We start from the raw sequence: 19512 nt of genomic DNA, 5'->3' as shown, positions 1-19512 counted from the left end.
AGGATATGCAAGAGCTTTCTCTGGGAACAAAAGTGCTGGTAGATGACATTTTTTGCTCTTGCCAAGCCTAGATAGCTGAAAGCTTTCAGCAGCCAGTTCTGGCACCTTCCATCTACCCTGCTAGCACCTGACACTAATGCTCCCCTGCACATCCACCCCATCCAACCAACCTGCTCCAGCAGACACTCCTTCAAAACACCTCCCACATTATCACACCTAGTGGACAGCTCAAGCTGGGACCAGCTCTCCTCCAAATGCTACCCAGCAGTAGTCACAGCAGCTCATTGCAAAACGCCAGGCTGAGGGTGAGCCCTACCCACCAGGGGGCAAACCCTACCAACCAGTGCACATTCACTAGCTTCAACCAGCCTTCACAGCTTTCCAACAAGGAACAATCCCTGCCTGCCAGTGCACCCCCAGCAATTGTAGCTCAGCCACCCAAGAAGGTACATGCAGTCCACACAGGGGCTACCCCTGGAGCACCTGGTAATGGTGACCAAGGAGCGCTCAACTACTGGATGTTACAGGATGCCTGCTACATAAGGGAAAAGCAATTTTTTTGAGGAATGAATTTTTTTCTTAAGATTTTATTTATTTATTTGACACAGAGAGAGAGATAGAGAGAGAGATCACGAGTAGCAGAAAGGTAGGCAGAGAGAGGGGGGGAAGCATGTTCCCTGCTGAGCAGAGAGCCCAATGAGGGGCTCAATCCCAGGACCTTGAGAACATGACTGGAACTGAAGGCAGAGGCTTAACCCACTGAGCCACCCAGGTGCCCCAGGCTAATATTTTTAAGACCAGGAGATCTTACTGGCTTACTTAATAGACAGGAACAAACGCAGAGTTAGATGAAACAAGGAGACAGAGGACTATGTCCTAAGTAAAGGAATAATACAAAACCACAGAAGGAGAGCTAAATGAAACAGAGATAGGTGATATGTCTGATAAAGAATTAAGAGTAGGGGAACCCAGGCAGCTCACTCAGTTAAGCGTCTGCCTTCAGCTCAGGTCATGATGCTAGGGTCCTGGGATCAAGACCCACGTCTGGCTTCCTCCTTAACAGGGAGCCTGCTTCTCCCTCTTCCTCTGCCATTCCCCCTGCTTGTGCTCTCCCCTTTCTCTCTCTTAATTAAAATAAAATAATAAAATTTTAAACACCTGGGATAGCAATGCTTATCTCAGAAAAGATACACTTTAAAGCAAAATGTAACAAGAGATATAGAAGGTAATTATGTATGAAAGGATCAAATACAACAAAGAGATACAACTTAAATATCTATATACCCAACATAACAGCACCTAAATATATAAATAAAATATTAATAAACATAAAGGGAGAAATTACAATAAATAATAGTAGGGATTTAACACCCCACTTACATTAAAGGGGATCATGCAGATAGAAAATCAATAAAAAAGTGGCCTTGAGGGGGGACAAGATGGCGGGGAAGTAGGAGGAGGCGCCTTTTCAGCCTGTACCCCAAAGTGAGCTGGTTACCTACCAAAGAACTCCATTTGCCCATGAAATCAGCCGGAGATCAGAATTATACACGTCTGGATCTCTACAGGGGCAGAAGACGCCAGTGGGCAGGTAAAGCGGAGTGGGAACCGTGGACTGATATCTGAAGATAAACCAAAGGGGGAGGGAGCCACCAGAGGCGACCGGTTGGAAAGTAATACCCCAATACGAGCGAGAGTGCCCTGCGTCTGGGGACCAGCATTGACTTGGAGACTGGTTGAAAGCACTCCAAAAGAGCAAAGGATCGGGACGCCTGGGTGGCTCAGTTGGTTGGACGACTGCCTTCGGCTCAGGTCATGATCCTGGAGTCCCGGGATCGAGTCCCGCATCAGACTCCTAGCTCCATGGAGAGTCTGCTTCTCTCTCTGACCTTCTCCTCGTTCATGCTCTCTCTCAAGTAAATAAATAAAATCTTAAAAAAAAAAAAAAAAAAGAGCAAAGGATCGGATCGTGGGGGGAAATTGTGGGAATCGGGGTAGCTAGGGACAGGGGCTTAAGTCCCCGGTCCCAGGACAGCCTCCCCGGCGCTAAGGCAGAGAGAGTGCGGCGGAGAAACCAGGTCTTGGTCCCTAAGCCACCAGCGCGCCCAAGAATGCATGGGTTCTAGCTCCTGTGAGGGGATAGGAGCCACGCTGGTTGGCAGAACCTGTGAGCCCTGCTACAAAGCCTGAGATACACGTGCATGTCCCTCATGCTCCCCTGAGAGTTACAAAGGCACGGCCGGCGCTCTTAGACCTGCGCCATTGTTTCAGAGCCTAAGCTGCGGGCCCCAAACTCTCCCCTGACAGAGGTGCACAAAAGCCCAGCCTGGTGCTTTTGGACCTGCGCCCCGTTCTCAGTGCCTGAGATGCGCGCGTGACCCATAGCCGCCCTGAAAGAGGTGCGCGCAAGCCGGGCACTGTTAGACGCAGCAAGACCAGGCACTCCCAGAAAATCTCAGTGTGCGATCGCTGCTTGGAACCTCTCTGGTGGTCAGGAGCTCCCAGACAGCCGCCACTGCCTTGGCTTTGGGTGCAAGCAAAAGATCCTGCACCCCCAGGGTCTGCAACTTGAAACCTGCTCTGCCAGTGGCCAAGGGGGATCTTATTTAGGCTCTGCAGCCAGACTGAGGCTTCTCTCTGAGAGGGAGATCAGGGTGCGGTTTGTTTTCCTCTAAAACTACAAAAACCATCAAAAGCGGTCAAGGTGAGAGAAAAAAAAAAAGTGAACAAACATAAAAACCGCCAGAGAACAAAAGCCTGAAAAAAACCAGTTTCCTCAGAGCCCACCCCCTTGAGGGGGGTGGGAGGACTTAACTCAGGAAACATCGTTGCCTGACAACCCACGTGGCAGGCCCCTCCCCCAGAAAAAAACCAAGAAAGAAAAAAAGAGAGAGAGAGAGAGAAAAAGGACTTCAAGAGAAGAAACACTACTTCATAGGAAAACTTTTATTTTTCACTCGTTCCGGGAGGGGGGACAAGATGGTGGGGGAGTAGGAGGAGGCACCTTTTCAGCCGGTACCCCAAAGTGAGCTGATTACCTACCAAAGAACTCCATTTGCCCATGAAATCAGCCGGAGATCAGAATTATACACGTCTGGATCTCTACAGGGGCGGAAGACGCCAGTGGGCAGGTAAAGCGGAGTCGGAAGGCGGACTGATGTGAGAAGATAAACCAAAGGGGGAGGGAGCCACCAGAGGCGACCGGTTGGAAAGTAATACTCCAATAAGAGCGAGAGTGCCCTGCGTCTGGGGACCAGCATTGACTTGGAGACTGGTTGAAAGCACTCCAAAAGAGCAAAGGATCGCGGAGGGAAATTTGGGAATCTGGGCGGCTAGGGACAGGGGCTTAAGTCCCCAGTCTCAGAACAGCCTCCCCAGCGCTGAGGCAGAAAGAGTGCGGTGGAGAAACAAGGTCTTGGTCCCTAAGCCACCAGCGCGCCCAAGAATGCGTGGTTTCTAGCTCCTGTGAGGGGATGGGAGCCACGCTGGTTGGCAGAACCTGTGAGCCCTGCTACAAAGTCTGAGATACACGTGCATGTCCCTCATGCTCCCCTGAGAGTTACAAAGGCCCGGCCTGCACTCTTTGACCTGCGCCATTGTTTCAGAGCCTAAGCTGCATGCCCCAAACTCTCGCCTGACAGAGGTGCGCAAAAGCCCAGCCTGGTGCTTTCGGACCTGCGCCCCGTTCTCATTAGACCCAGCAAGACCAGGCACTCCCAGCCCGGGCCAGCGGGAAAATCTCAGTGTGCGATCGCTGCTTGGAACCTCTCTGGTGGTTGGGAGCTCCCAGACAGCCACCACTGCCTTGGCTTTGGGTACAAGCAAAAGATCCTGAGTCCCCAGGGTCTTCAACTTGGAAACTGCTCTGCCAGCCGCCAAGGAGGAACTTATTTAGGCTCTGCACCCAGACTGAGACTTCTCTCTGAGAGGGAGATCAGGGTGTGGTTTGTTCTCCTCTAAAACTACAAAAACTATCAAAGGCAGTTAAGGTGAGGGAAAAAAAGTGAACAAACACAAAAAACCGCCAGAGAACAAAAGCCTGAAAAAAACCAGTTTCCTCAGAGCCCACCCCCTTGAGGGGGGTGGGAGGACTTAACTCAGGAAACATCATTGACTGACAACCCACGTGGCAGGCCCCTCCCCCAGAAAACAAACCAAGAAAGAAAAAAAAAAAAAGGACTACAAGAGAACAACCACTACTTCATAGGAAAACTTGTATTGTTGACTTGTTCCCACTATTCCGGAACTTTTTTTTTTTACACATAGGTAATTTTTTTAACTATTTACCATCAAAGCGAGCTGTACAGTACATCAAATTCCATAATACCCTTCTAACCTGAGCTTTTTGATACATACACCTATGTTTTTCTTTTGCATTTTTATTTTTTGAATTCCTTTTTTTTATTTTAGTTTAGTTTAGTCTAGTTAAATCCTTTTTATTTTTATCCTCTAATATTCATATAGAGTTAAACTTCAAAGTAAACCCCTTTCCCCAATAAATACTACCCCTATAGGTAAACCAATTTTTAATCCCCTTTATCTTAGGAAAGTTGAGTCCTTTAACAAAGATATCAAGATACATCCAGGAAGAATCAAAACAACCTTCCTCGCACACACTGAGAATTTATAACCACTCTCCCATCTTCTTCTTCCACCACTGTTTCTGTGTTTTTGTGTTTGTCCTGATAGCATACAAATCTTACACTTGGGGTTCTTTTTGACGAGGTTCTTCCTTTATTTGCATATTTTTTTTCTCTTGTCATATACTTGTATCAGTCTTTTTGTTTGACTCTTTCTGTTTGTTTACTTCATAAATCTTACCTTGGGGCCCATGTAAGCTGAACCTTTGCTTTCATCTTCCCTTTCTTTCCTGTCTCTCTCTCTCTCTCTCTCTTTTTTTTCTTTTCTTTCCTTTTTTTTTCTTTTCTTTCCTTTTTTTTTCTTTTCTTTTCTTTTTTTTTTTCTTTTCTTTTTCTTTTCTTTTGTCTCTCGTTTGGGTGGTGAATCCTGATTGCTCAGAAGTGTTCCTGGGTGCACCTTGACTGCACCATAGTTCATACATCCAGCTACATCTGTTCAGTGATCTCCCACCAAAATGACTAGGAGGAGGAATGCCCAACAGAAGAAAAATACACAGGATGGACCTTCTGCAACAGAGCTAACAGCTATCAACATAGACAATATGTCAGAAAGAGAATTCAGGCTAACAATTATCCAGGCAATAGCTAGGTTGGAGAAAGCCATGGATGACCAAATGGAATTGATTAGGGCCAAACTGAAAGCGACCAGACAGGATGTTCAAAATGTTAGGGCGGAGCTTAAAGCTACCAGGGAGGAGGTTCACAATGCTCTCAACGAGTTCCAATCTAATCTAAACTCTCTCAAAGCCAGGGTAACTGAAACAGAAGATAGAATTAGTGATCTGGAGGACAAACAGACAGAGAGAAAGGATCAGGAGGAAGCCTTGAACAATCAGCTTAGAAACCACGAAAATAGAATCAGGAAAATAAATGATGCCATGAAGCATTCCAACGTCAGAATTATTGGAATCCCTGAAGGGGAGGAGAAAGAAAGAACTCTAGAAGATATAGTGGAACAAGTCCTTCATGAAAATTTTCTCAATCTCGCGAATGGAACCAGCGTTCATGTACTAAAGGCTGATCGGTCTCCACCCAAGATTATACATTCCAAAAAAACATCACACCTGATAGTCAAATTGAGGAATTATAATTATCGGTATAATCTCTTGAGAGCAGCCAGAGCAAAGAGGCTCCTTTCTTAGAGAGGGAAGCCCATCAGAATAACGTCAGACCTGTCCACAGAGTCCTGGAAAGCCAGAAAAGGCTGGCAAGATATATTTAGGGCACTAAATGAGAAGAACATGCAGCCAAGAATACTTTATCCAGCATGACTGACATTCAAAATGGATGGAGAGATTAAAAGTTTTCAAGATAGGCAAAGCTTAAAAGACTATGCAACCACCAAGCCAACACTGCAAGAAATATTAAGGGGGGTTCTATAAAAGAGGAAAAATACTAAGAATAGCATTGAACAGAAATATAGAGACAGTATACAGAAAGAAAGACTTCAAAGGTAACTCGATGTCAATAAAAACGTATCTATCAATAATCACTCTCAATGTGAATGGCCTAAATGCGCCCATAAAATGACACAGGGTTGCAGACTGGATAAAACGACAGGACCCATCCATATGTCGTCTACAAGAGACCCATTTTGAACCTAACGATACACCCAGACTGAAAGTGAAGGGATGGAGAAGCATCTTTCATGCCAATGGGCCTCAAAAGAAGGCTGGGGTAGTGATCCTCATATCAGATAGATTCGACTTTAAACTAAAGACTGTAGTCAGAGATACAGAAGGACACTACATAATCCTTAAAGGGACTATGCACCAAGATGATCTAACAATTGTAAATATCTATGCTCCCAATATGGGAGCAGCTAATTAATTAAGAAACTGTTAATCAAGATAAAGAGTCATATTGATATGAATACACTAATCATAGGAGATCTTAACACAGCTCTCTCAGAAATAGACAGATCATCGAAGCAGAAAATCAATAAAGAAACAAGAGCATTGAATGACACATTGGATCAGATGGACATCATAGATATATACAGAACATTCCACCCTAAAACAACAGAATACTCATTCTTCTCAAGTGCACAGGGAACCTTCTCAAGAATAGACCACATACTGGGTCACAAATCAGCACTCAACCGATATCAAAAGACTGAGATTATTCCCTGCATATTCTCAGATCACAATGCTTTGAAACTGGAGCTCAATCACAAGAAAAAGTTCAGAAGGAACTCAAACACCTGGAAGCTAAAGGCCACCTTGGTTAAGAATGCTTGGATCAACAAGGAGATCAAAAAAGAACTGAAACAATTCATGTAAACCAATGACAATGAAGACACTTTGGTCCAAAACCTATGGGATACAGCAAAGGCGGTCCTAAGGGAGGAATACATAACCATCCAAGCCTCCCTCAAAAAATTGAAAAATCCAGAACACAGCAGCTGTCTCTACACCTTAAAGAACTGGAGACTCAACAACAAATCAAACCAACTCCACACATAAGAAGGGAAATCATCAGGATTAGAGCTGAGATCAATGAGGTAGAAACCAGAGATACAGTAGAACGTATCAATGAAACTAGAAGCTGGTTTTTTTAAAGAATCAATAAGATTGATAAACCATTGGCCACACTAATCCAAAAGAAAAGAGAGAAAGCCCAAATTCATAAAATTATGAATGAAAAGGGAGAGACCACAACGAACACCAAGGAAGTAGAAACAATCATCAGAAGTTATGATCAACAGTTATATGCCAATAAGCTTAGCAACCTAGATGAAATGGATGCATTCCTAGAAAAATATAAACTACCAAAATTGAACCAGGAAGAAATTGAGAACCTGAATAGACTGATATCTAGTAACGAGAATGAAGCAGTGATCAAAAACCTCCCAAAAAACAAGAGCCCAGGACCTGACGGATCCCCTGGGGAATTCTACCAAACTTTCAAAGAAGAAAAACATCTATTCTCCTGAAGCTGTTTCAAAAAATTGAAGCAGAAGGAAAATTCCAGACTCTTTCTATGAAGCCAGCATTACCCTGATCCCCAAACCAGGCAAAGACCTTACCAAAAAGGAGAATTTCAGGCCAATATCACTGATGAATATGGATGCTAAGATTCTTAACAAGATCCTAGCCAAGAGGATCCAACAGCACATTAAAAAGATTATCTACCATGATCAGGTGGGATTCATCCCTGGGCTACAAGGATGGTTCAACATTCACAAATCAATCAATGTGATACAACAAATTAATATGAGAAGAGAGAAGAAACACATGGTCCTCTCAATTGATGCAGAAAAAGCATTTGACAAATTCCAGCATCCGTTCCTGATTAAAATGCTTCAAAGTATAGCGAGAGAGGGAACATTCCTGAACCTCATCAAATCTATCTATGAAAGACCCACAGCAAATATCATCCTCAATGGGAAAAAGCTTGCAGCCTTCCCGTTGAGATCAGGAACGAGACAAGGATGCCCACTTTCACCACTCTTGTTCAACATAGTATTAGAAGTCCTAGCAACAGCAATCAGACAACAAAGAGAAATAAAAGGTATCCAAATTGGCAATGAAGAAGTCAAACTCTCTCTATTCACAGATGACATGATTCTTTATATGGAATCCCCAAAAGACTCCACCCCCAAACTACTAGAACTCATACAGCAATTCAGCAACGTGGCAGGTACAAAGTCAATGTACAGAAATCAGTGGCTTTCTTATACACTAACAATGAAAATACAGAAAGGGAAATTAGAGAATCGATTCCATTTACTAAAGCACCAAGAACCATAAGATACCTGGGAATAAACCTAACCAAAGAGGTAAAGGATCTGTACTTGAGGAACTACAGAACACTCATGAAAGAAATTGAAGATGACACAAAAAGATGGAAGACCATTCCATGCTCTTGGATCGGAAGAATAAACATTGTTAAAATGTCTATACTGCCTAGAGCAATCTATACTTTTAATGCCATTCCAATCAAAATTTCACCGGTATTCTTCAAAGAGCTGGAGCAAAAAATCCAAAAATTTGTATGGAATCAGAAGAGACCCCGAATCGCTAAGGAAATGTTGAAAAACAAAAATAAAACTGGGGGCATCACGTTACCTGATTTTAAGCTTTATTACAAAGCTGTGATCACCAAGGCAGCATGGTACTGGCATGAAAACAGACACATAGACCAGTGGAACGGAGTAGAGAGCCCAGATATGGACCTTCAACCCTATGGTCAATTAATCTTCGACAGAACAGGAAAAAACACACAGTGGAAAAAAGACAGTCTCTTCAATAAATGCTGCTGGGAAAACTGGACAGCTATATGTAGAAGAATGAAACTCAATCATTCTCTTACACCATACACAAAGATAAACTCAAAATGGGTAAAAGACCTCAACGTGAGACAGGAATCCATCAGAATCCTAGAGGAGAGCATAGGCAGTAATCTCTTCGATATCAGCTACAGCAACTTCTTTCAAGATATGTCTCCAAAGGCAAAGGAAACAAAAGCGAAAATAAACTTTTGGGACTTCATCAAAATCAAAAGCTTCTGCACAGCAAAGGACACAGTCAAAAAAACAAAGAGGCAACCCGCAGAATGGGAGAAGATATTTGCAAATGACAGTACAGACAAAAGGTTGATATCCAGGATCTATAATGAACTCCTCAAACTCAACACACACAAAACAGGCAATCATATCAAAAAATGGGCAGAAGATATGAACAGACACTTCTCCAATCAAGACATACAAATAGCTATCAGACACATGAAAAAATGTTCATCATCACTAGCCCTCAGGGAGATTCCAATTAAAACCACATTGAGATATCACCTTACACCAGTTAGAATGGCCAAAATTAACAAAACAGGAAACAACATGTGTTGGAGGGGATGTGGAGAAAGGGGAACCCTCTTACACTGTTGGTGGGAATGCAAGTTGGCGCAGCCACTTTGGAGAACAGTGTGGAGATTCCTCAAGGAATTAAAAATAGAACTTCCCTATGACCCTGCAATTGCACTCCTGGGTATTTACCCCAGAGATACAGATGTCGTGAAAAGAAGGGCTATCTGTACCCCAATGTTTATAGCAGCAATGGCCACGGTCGCCAAACCATGGAAAGAACCAAGATGCCCTTCAACAGACGAATGAATAAGGAAGATGTGGTCCATATACACTATGGAGTATTATGCCTCCATCAGAAAGGATGAATACCCAACTTTTGTAGCAACATGGATGGGACTGGAAGAGATTAGGTTGAGTGAAATAAGTCAAGCAGAGAGAGTCAATTATCATATGGTTTCACTTATTTGTGGAGTATAACAAATAGCATGGAAGACAAGGGGTATTAGAGAGGAGAAGGGAGTTGGGGTAAATTGGAAGGGGAGGTGAATTATGAGAGACTATGGACTCTGAAAAACAATCTGATGGGTTTGAAGTGGCGAGGGAGTCGGAGGTTGGGGTACCAGGTGGTGGGTATTATAGAGGGCACAGATTGCATGGAGCACTCGGTGTGGTGAAAAAATAATGAATACTGTTTTTCTGAAAATAAATAAATTAATTTAATTTAAAAAAAACATGGCCTTGAACATCACCTTAGGCCAGATGGACTTAACAGATATACACAGAGCATTTCATCCAAAAACAGCAGAATTCTCATTCTTTTCCAGTGTACATGGAATGTTCTCCAAAATAGATCACGACACAGACCTCAATAAACAAATCTCAATAAATTAAAAATTAAAATCATACCAAACATTTATTCTGACCATGACAGTATGAAACTAAAAATCAATTACAAGGAAAAACCTGAAAGAAACCTAAACAAGCGGAGGCTAAATAACATGCTACTAAACAATCAATGGGTCAATGAAGAAACCAAAGAGGAAATTTTAAAACCAGCTGGAGACTAATTTAAATAAATAAATAAATAAAACACTATCATTAAAATCTTTGGGATGTAGCAAAAGCAGTTCTGGGAGGAAAGTTTATAGCAATATAGGTCCACTTCAAGAAAAGAGAATAAACTCAATCTAAAGAAACTATTCAACACAGCTTTGACAAAAACTAACACAGGAAACTAACACAGCTTAGTTTTTGGCTTTTTGTTTCTATTTCCTAGCAAATATTTTTTGTTTCCAATTTTTATTTAAATTCCATTTAGTTAACATACAGTGTAAAATTAGTTTCAGGTATAGAATTTAGTGATTTATCACTTCCATACAATGCTCAGTGCTTATCACAAGCTCCCTCCTTAATCTCCATCACCCATTTAACCCATCTGCCATTCTACCTCCCCTCCAGTAATCCTTACTTCATTCTGTATAGTTAACAGTCTGTTTTCTGGCTTGCCTCTCTTTTTCCCCTCTCTGTTCCTCTGCTTCGTTTCTTAAATTCCAAGTATCACTGAACTCATATATGGTATTTGTCTTCCTCAACTGACTTATTTTGATTAGCATCATACTCTCTAACTCCATCCAGATCCTTGCAAATGGCAGGATTCCATTCGTTTTTATGGTTGCTCTTGTTTTTAAAACAAACATTAAGCTATCAAACTCATACATATTTCCAAACTCCAATCCTCAGTTTAGTGCTCTCCATGCAACGAATTCTGTGTAACAAGAAATACCAAAAGCCAGAGTATTAAGTGGTATCTCACCCTGGTAACTAAAAAACAATTTATGTTGAGAATACCCACAAAGATGCCTTTCAAAATATATATATATTAAGAAGCAATGTTAACAGAATATATTTGTTGGAAGAATGCAAGGAGGACATGAAAAAGCTTCCAAGACCGACATCTTTAGTACACTCACCCTTCAGGCCATATGGCTAATACTTCCTAAGGTCATGACACAGGCTAACTGAGTAACTTTTCTTCCACAGACATGGCCACGGCAAAGTCCACCCCCGATGAGCCCCTGGTCAGAGGCAAAAGAAGCCATGATCTACAAGAGATGCTGACAGAAGTAGGACTAGCACTTGAGTACTGGTTGCCCAAGCTGCAGGAACAACTAGGTGTGACCTGTGCCCAGGCCTTACAACACCTGGAAGAAAAAGACCTCCAGAACCTCAAATCCCAAGCACGACATTCCTGGGAGGAAAAAGCCCTGGAGATGCTTCTTAAACTGTCACACTCAAATAGTCATTCAGAGTCAGGGGAGTCACAGTTGGAAAAGAGAAAGAAAATGCAGAAGCAGGCAAAGCAGGCACTGCGGGAGCTAAAAGACTTGCTGTCAGAAGGGAGGCAGCAACAGGATGAAGCAGTGAGGAAAAGAGAGGCAGAGCTGAGGCAGGCAATGGAGATCCCTGAAGAATACTGGCCACCTCCGCAAATGTCCCTAAAAGAAGTCATGGAAAACATTGAGAAACAACTCAACCTCATGGAGGGGATGCTATCTCACAGGCAAAATCTCCCAGACAGAGATCTGGTGAGATGGGCATCTGGAGGGTTGGCCCTGCAGGGAATTTACAAAACCAGCGACCGAAGGGGTCTGATAGAGACGAGAGAAGAGCTACTCAGTGTCCCAAAGGAGTTCTCACTCTTTGGCCCTGAGCAGAGCACACGGATGGAAACAAAGGAGTTTACATCTTCTCAAGCAGAAGCCATGTTCACCCAGACTATAGAGAAGCTAGGCTTCAGTGCAGCTACCGCAGCCAAAGGTCAAGGTTGGGGATTTAGCCTAGAAGCTAGTGTACATCACAGCAAACATTCAGAGTCTAAGAAAACCCAACAATCACATTCTGAGCACACTTATTTTTGCTCAACCAAGTTCAGCTATATCCCACTGGCTTCCTGCCGCTTTCCCATTGATCAGCTCCAGTTATCCAAGGCTGCTCTGCAAGAATTAAAATGCATTGAAGACCTTCTGGGTCAGGCTGCAGGCCCAGACAGACTCTTCTTACTGAAGTCCAGGACAGAGGCCTTCTTCAATAGGTTTGGTTCTCATGCTAATCAGGGCGCTCTGCACCTGGGAGGAATCTACTGGTGGAAAGCCATTTCAGAGGGTTTCCAAAGTGAGCAACTGGCAGAAGTGAAACAGCAGTCAGCAGAGGTCCTGGATATTTATATCAGGGGTAGCTACAGTGGCTTTGGAATGCGAGTTGCTGCAGGTGTGGACGTGACAGACTCTCATTCAAAAATGAACTCTCAGAGCACAAGCTTCCAAAATCTCCAAACACAAATCCAGTTATCTGTGGCCCAGACAGGGGGCCCACCAGAAGCAAATGACCTTTTCCAGTGGAAAGCTGGCCTAGTTGCCAGTAATCAAACTTGGTGTGTCATTGACCGGGGAATTCATCTGGTGCCCATTTGGGACATCATCCTCTCCAGCCACAGAAGTGATTTTAAGGATCCTTTTCAGGTAGCTATCTGCCTGAAAGACAACTACACTGCTCTGACTGGACTGACTACCCAGATCCAGAGTGGAGAGGAATTACTCAGTAATGTGAAGGAGGCTAGGGTTTTCCTAGAGGATGTGAAATCCTGGGAGGTATCTGATCCTGAAGAGCAACTTAAAAAACTGATAAATTTCATGCAGATGTTGACTCACAAAATAAAATCTTATGACACTTGGATTAACATATGCCTTACAGATAGGGATCTACAAAATTTTCTGGTAAACATTGTCAACTTCTGCAAAAGATCTTCCACTTATAAAACAAAATTTATTAAATCTCAGTTGCGCAGCCTTTTGGATCCTCACATTTATAGTGTGACGAAGTTTCCTCGGGCTCAATCCATCATGCGGTGGATCTTCTCATCAGAGCTGGAGCAGAAGCAAGTCAATATCTCCCAATTTTCTGAATTCATTAAAATCTTGAAAGAAACCAAAAATGACTTCATGGAAGAAAAGGCCAAATCTGAGAGCCCAGAAATAGTGGAAGAAGCACAAAGAAAGGCCACTTATGAGGTCAGCCAGTCTCTACAATGCTTCTTGAATTACCTGCAAGAAACAGAGCAGGCAGACGTACAGCTCTTGCTACTTTCTGTCGCAGTGGGTGCAGGTTATCACATGGTAAACAATACTTTTCAGTATCTTCTGGGATGTGAGGAGCTGAACTTCCTGCTGCAAGAAATGCAAACTGCCCATGATAAATACCAGAATCTCAAAAATATTTGCAGCTATAGGGCTCAGGCATTCCTGCTGCTCACAGGTCTGACAGTCACTGTTGGAGTCACAGCTCTTTCTCCAAAGGAGAAAACACAACGCTTGACACTTCTAAGACAGCACATGGGACAATCCTTGTCTAAAGAAGTTGAACATATCCTCACCAAACCTGGAGCAGATCATGATTGGGAAAACCTAGAGAAAGACTTGAGATTTCTCATAGATGGGAATTATGAGGCCACCATGTCTTCCTTGCAAATAGATGATGTGAGAAAACATTTGAGAAGTATCTTCCCTGAAAAGGAACCTCCTCGTGAACCACATGATAATGAAAGCAACAAATTGGAGGCCATAGAAAATGAAGCCTTCTTAGAATTACTCCAGCGTCTAGGCCTGGGACACTGCTACCCAAAAAGGATGAGCAGAGCTACCTTCCACATGATCCACAAGACTTCTGTGTACAACACCCAGCCCAGTTCGGAGCAGGAGCTTCCCTTCTACTTCCTGCAGAAGCTACTAATGCTGGATTATGGGCTGAGATACCTGGTCTTCAAAGACGATGGAAACACAGAGAAGCAAGTCCATCCAAGTGCCTCAAATCAGAAAAATGAGGCTTTTGATCCATATGAAGACATATTTGAAGAGAGTGATAGTCCCGCTAACCCTTCAGCCACTCATCCCAGGTCCCATATTCACCCTATGGATATTCAGATGGCAGTTCTTCACTGTACAGATGATTATGCCAGACAATATATTCTGTCCAAACTTGCCATTTGTCAGTTTGCCCTCCCACTGCTTGTACCTAATCCCTGCAATTCTCAGATTGAATACTCTCTCTGGTCTCTCAGCCAAATTAGGAGAAGCTGGCAGCAAGCAGGGAAATCATCAAAAGAGAAGAACAATTACAACAATCAGCAGATGTGTCGTGTCCCTACTCCCATTGTGTCCTTTATTAGAGTTGGAAAGGGCTTCTCTGCTTCCAAATCTCAGATCATGAACTCTCTCCTCAGTAAACGTAAATATGATATATTTTTTCATCGCCATTGCAGGGGGAGCAGCAAAGACTGTCTCTTGATGGAGGGTGTAGTAGAAATCTGCTGGTATTGTCCTGGGGGGGAAGATGAGGACAGCTTTGACAAATGTTTGACCTTCACCAATCTTCATGGAGATGCCAAGGACCATGAGAAGCAGCTCGCCTTCCTGCAGGAGATCTCTTCCGTCATTGTGGTGCTCATGGCAACTTCTGAAGACAATACCGAAAACCGAAAACTTGTCCATGGCCTGTGTCAGCTACCAAAACCTTTGATCTTTTTGCTTGATAACAAAGCAAAAACCATGGCCAATACTTCTGGCCAAAGAGTGAGAATTGGGATCAGGAATCGAAATGAGGCAGAATTAACAGAGGAGCTCAAAACTACAATCAGAGATTTGCTGGAGCTCTCTCACACTGCTTTTAGCTTAGAGGACTGTGCCCAGATTGCACGCAAGCAAGGATTTCTTATTGATGAAGACCAGAGTGACTGTAAGGAAGCCAAAGAGAAGGCAGAGGTTCTCATGGCCCTACTAGGAGATATGCCAGTATCTCAGATGAAAGAAAAATTACTACCCCTTCAGGGACGACTGTGGCATCTTTGGTGTAAGAAGGACAAAGAACTCTATCACCTGAGGGAAAAGGGAAATCAGAGCATTGAACAACACAAGAGTGAAGTCGAGGCAGATAAACAAAGAATACGGAGTCAACAATTGAACAAAGCCTTTCCTCCCAATGAGTTCATGCATTCTGTCCTTGAAATTATCCAAAAACGTTCAGAAATTCATACCAACCTCTACTTCTTACAGTGGCTGGGTGTGTTTTTGGAGAACCTGATGGCAGGTCACTTGGAAAAACTGAATGAAAAGAAAAAGGCTTTGTGCTCCCAGGTACAAACAGAAAAACAAAAAGTACCAGAAAACCCCTCCCTGAAACAGTGGCAAAATGACATAGAAGCTATTTCTGCAGAGATTAGTGACTGCACCTTGGGAACTGAGCAGATTCTCAGAGAAATAAGCCAGATGTATGAAGCTCTGGAAGAAATTTTTTCCACCAAAGATACGCTTTTTCTCTCCCTTCCCCAGATTGCTGCAGATCTAATGATATCTGGTATTCCTATTGAGCTGATGGATGGGGATGCTTCATATGTGCCTCTAAAGTGGGTAGCAGCTATTTTTGACAAGGTCTCTGAGAAACTTGGAGACAAACGGCTGTTTGTTCTCTCTGTCCTTGGCCTGCAGAGCTCAGGGAAGTCCACCCTGCTGAATGCCCTTTTCGGACTACAGTTCACTGTCAGTGCTGGGAGGTGTACCCGGGGGGCCTACATGCAGCTCCTGAAGGTGGAGGAGACGTTCTCAAAGGAACTCGGCTTTGACTTTGTGCTTGTTGTGGACACAGAAGGACTTCGGGCCCCAGAACTCAGCAACAAATCCCAGAACCATGACAATGAGTTGGCAACCTTTGTGATTGGCCTTGGAAACTTGACTCTGATCAATATTTTTGGGGAAAATCCATCAGAAATGCAAGATATTCTACAAATAGTTGTCCAAGCCTTTCTGAGGATGAAACAAGTAAAAATCTCCCCAAGTTGCCTTTTTGTCCATCAGAATGTGGGAGAAATTACAGCTAAAGACCAAAATATGGAAGGACGAAGGCGGCTGGAACAGAGACTAGATGAAATGGCAGCAACAGCAGCTGAACAGGAACAGTGCTCAGAGGTAACCTGCTTTAGTGATGTCATTAAGTTTGATGTCAATACTCACGTCTACTACTTTGCTCACCTCTGGGATGGCAATCCTCCAATGGCCCCTCCAAATCCTCGCTACAGTCACAATGTCCAGGAACTGAAAAACAGAATTCTTCTGACAGCTAAACAAGAATGTAGGGGAGGCATCATGAAGATATCAGATATAAAATTCCGAGTTCAAGATTTGTGGAGAGCCCTGGTGTGTGAGAACTTTATTTTTAGTTTTAGGAATACACAAGAAGTCATGGCCATGAGCAAACTGGAAACCATGTATAACTCCTGGACCTGGGAGCTGAGGAGTCATATGCTGGGCTTGCAGAACAAGCTGATCAACCAGATTCAGAATGGACAAATCCAGACATTCAGAAGAAGCACACTTGAGGCTCCAGTCACAGAAAAATATGAAGCCATCAAGAAAGAACTTGAAAAATATTTTAATGAAGATCCAGACAGTGAAATACTGATTCAGTGGAAAGCAAATTTTGAAAATAAGCTACTACAGCTTAAAGAGGCACTTATTTCAGACACCCAAAAAAAAGTCGATGAACTTATTATTTTTAAGAAAAGTCAAGAAAAATTGGACAAGAAAAAGTCATGTTATGAAAAGGAATTATTAGAAAAAAGCCGACAGTGGGCTTTAACTATAAAAGGCACAGAACTTAGTGAGGAAGAACTACATGATAATTTCAATCAGCTTTGGGGAACATGGGTCTATGCTGTGTCCTCAACTTCACCTCCAGTCACAGAGCCTGATATTGATGTGGATTCTGAAAACATCCTTTTGGAGTATTTCAAAAAGGAGACAAATATTGTGGACAAAGTAAAAAGAAAAACCAGAGAAAAGTTTCAAGTCAAACATGATGAACATATACAAAAGACCTGGAAATGTGGCATAATTAAAAGGCAATTAGAGGACTCTGATAAAAAGTCTATAGATATGACTACCAACCGCATTGTTTCAAGATTTACTGAAATGATAGAAAACATTCAGAAGCAAGGGCATGATTACAATCCAAGTTATTTCCACGAAATCCTGAGAATAATAGATGAGGAAGTGAAATCTGCACTGACCGAGGGAAGATATACATTTACAAGTAAATATGAAATTGACTTATCTTTGTGTTTATTCCAAAAAGCATCAGAAAATTTTAGGGAGATGCATAAGGCATTCAAGAGTGCAAATGATCCTGTAAACTACCTGAAAAGCAAGAAAGAGGATTTCTTCATGAGTTTTAAAATCTCGTGTCAAGGAGCAACCTCAGTCAAAACATTTGTTGATTTTCTGTGGCAGAAACTGAGTCCGGCTGTCTCCAACACCATATGGGAAAAAACGGCCCCCAGAATTGCTGGGGACATACGATCTACTTGCCCCGCATTCAACGGAAACAGGGCTAACCTGGAGAAACATATTCTCATTTCTCTGGCCGAAGAAGAAAATTTTGATAATTACTGGAGTTACCTTCATGATTCAAAATCATTTTTTAGGAATTACATTAAAAAGCATATTGAAACATATTGTTCAGACCAGGGAAGTGAAAAAATAAGGACTTTCTTAAAAATGAGTTTAGATGATATCAAGAATGCCATCCTCTCTGCTATTCATGAATCCATAAAAAGAGCTAAAGACAAAAGCAGCACTGTGTCTGAGTGGTTGGATTTGTTCTGTGATCAACTGGGGAGTAATCTGATCTTCCCACGGAAAGATCTGATAAGCATTGAACACCAGGAGATAAAAGATACTGAGTTTCTCAAGGAAGCTATGAGTGAAGCTTTGGATCCCACAATGAAGAGAGTAGAACAGAACTGTTTGACTGTTTTGGAACAAGAAATGGTTCCTCAAATTGAGAAAATGCTCTCTGAACATCTCTGTGGCTGCTGGAAACAGTGTCCCTTTTGTAGAGCAATTTGTACAAACACAATCCCTACACATGAAGGAGACCATAGTGTTCCCTTCCACCGTCCTCAGGTTGTCAATGGAATCTGTTTTTATAAAACAGACGATTTTGTTATTGATTGCTGTACTAATCTGGTAGCAAGTAATCTTTCATTGGTTTTGCGAGATGACTGGAAAATCCCTTTCAAGAACTATCGAGAGGCAGGAGGGGACTATGCCATGTGGAGCATCACCCCAGACTCATCCACCCAGCCATACTGGAAATGGTTTGTCTCTCACTTCAGATCAAACCTAGAAGCAATGTATCAGGGAAATTTTAAAAACAAAGGTGAAATCCCTGATGCATGGGCCCAAATCAAAAAGCAGGATGTACTTGATGACTTGAAAAAACAGTAAAATTCAATGACCACAGAAGAGCCCCAGTATCTGAACAAAAGTGTCCCTATTTGGGGATTTGGACAATCCTAAAATACCTTCTTCTCACAAAAGGAATCCTCATTATTTCCTTTTTTCAAATGAAAAATCTAAAAATAAGTCAACTAACATTTTAAGAGTTGAAGATTCCCTGTGAAAAGACTTCATTCTTCTTTGCCTCAATTCATTCTGGTTTAAAAAACAATTACTGTCCATTGAAGGGCATCTTGGTTCTTTCCACAGTTTGGCGACCATGGCCATTGCTGCTATAAACATTGGGGAAGATGTGGTCCATATACACTATGGAGTATTATGCCTCCATCAGAAAGGACGAATACCCAACTTTTGTAGCAACATGGATGGGACTGGAAGAGATTATGCTGAGTGAAATAAGTCAAGCAGAGAGAGTCAATTATCATATGGTTTCACTTATTTGTGGAGCATAACAAAAAGCATGGAGGACATGGGGAGTAAGAGAGAAGGGAGTTAGGGTAAATTGGAAGGGGAGGTGAATCATGAGAGACTGTGGACTCTGAAAAACAATCTGAGGGGTTTGAAGTGGCGGTGGGGTGGGAGGTCAGGGTACCAGGTGGTGGGTACTATAGAGGGCATGGATTGCATGGAGCACTCGGTGTGGTGAAAAAATAATGATACTGTTATGCTGAAAATAAATAAATGAAAAAAAAAGAATAAAGGCAAGAAAACCAAAAAAAAAAAT

General features: G+C 42.6%; 1 protein-coding gene across 1 annotated transcript; it reads left to right on the top strand.

Moving 5' to 3' along the window:
* The first annotated feature begins 1560 nt into the window (after nt 1–1560).
* On the top strand, nt 1561–19046 carry LOC116600194 (interferon-induced very large GTPase 1-like). Its single transcript, XM_032360315.1, has 2 exons — nt 1561–1591; nt 11485–19046. Exon 2 carries the CDS (start codon nt 11487–11489, stop codon nt 18774–18776), a length of 7290 nt encoding a protein of 2429 aa, XP_032216206.1. The 5' UTR covers nt 1561–1591; nt 11485–11486; the 3' UTR covers nt 18777–19046.
* The last annotated feature ends 466 nt before the right edge of the window (nt 19047–19512 follow it).

The sequence above is a fragment of the Mustela erminea genome, chromosome 9 (assembly GCF_009829155.1).
Source record: "Mustela erminea isolate mMusErm1 chromosome 9, mMusErm1.Pri, whole genome shotgun sequence".
NCBI classification, from domain to species: domain Eukaryota; kingdom Metazoa; phylum Chordata; class Mammalia; order Carnivora; family Mustelidae; genus Mustela; species Mustela erminea.
The sequence above is the reverse complement of the archived record's forward strand: the minus strand, read 5'-3'. Positions and strand labels throughout refer to the sequence as shown.

Excerpts from the sequence above, each read along its gene's own strand:
- LOC116600194 (XM_032360315.1), top strand. The coding sequence starts at position 11,487 with ATGGCCACGGCAAAGTCCACCCCCGATGAGCCCCTGGTCAGAGGCAAA.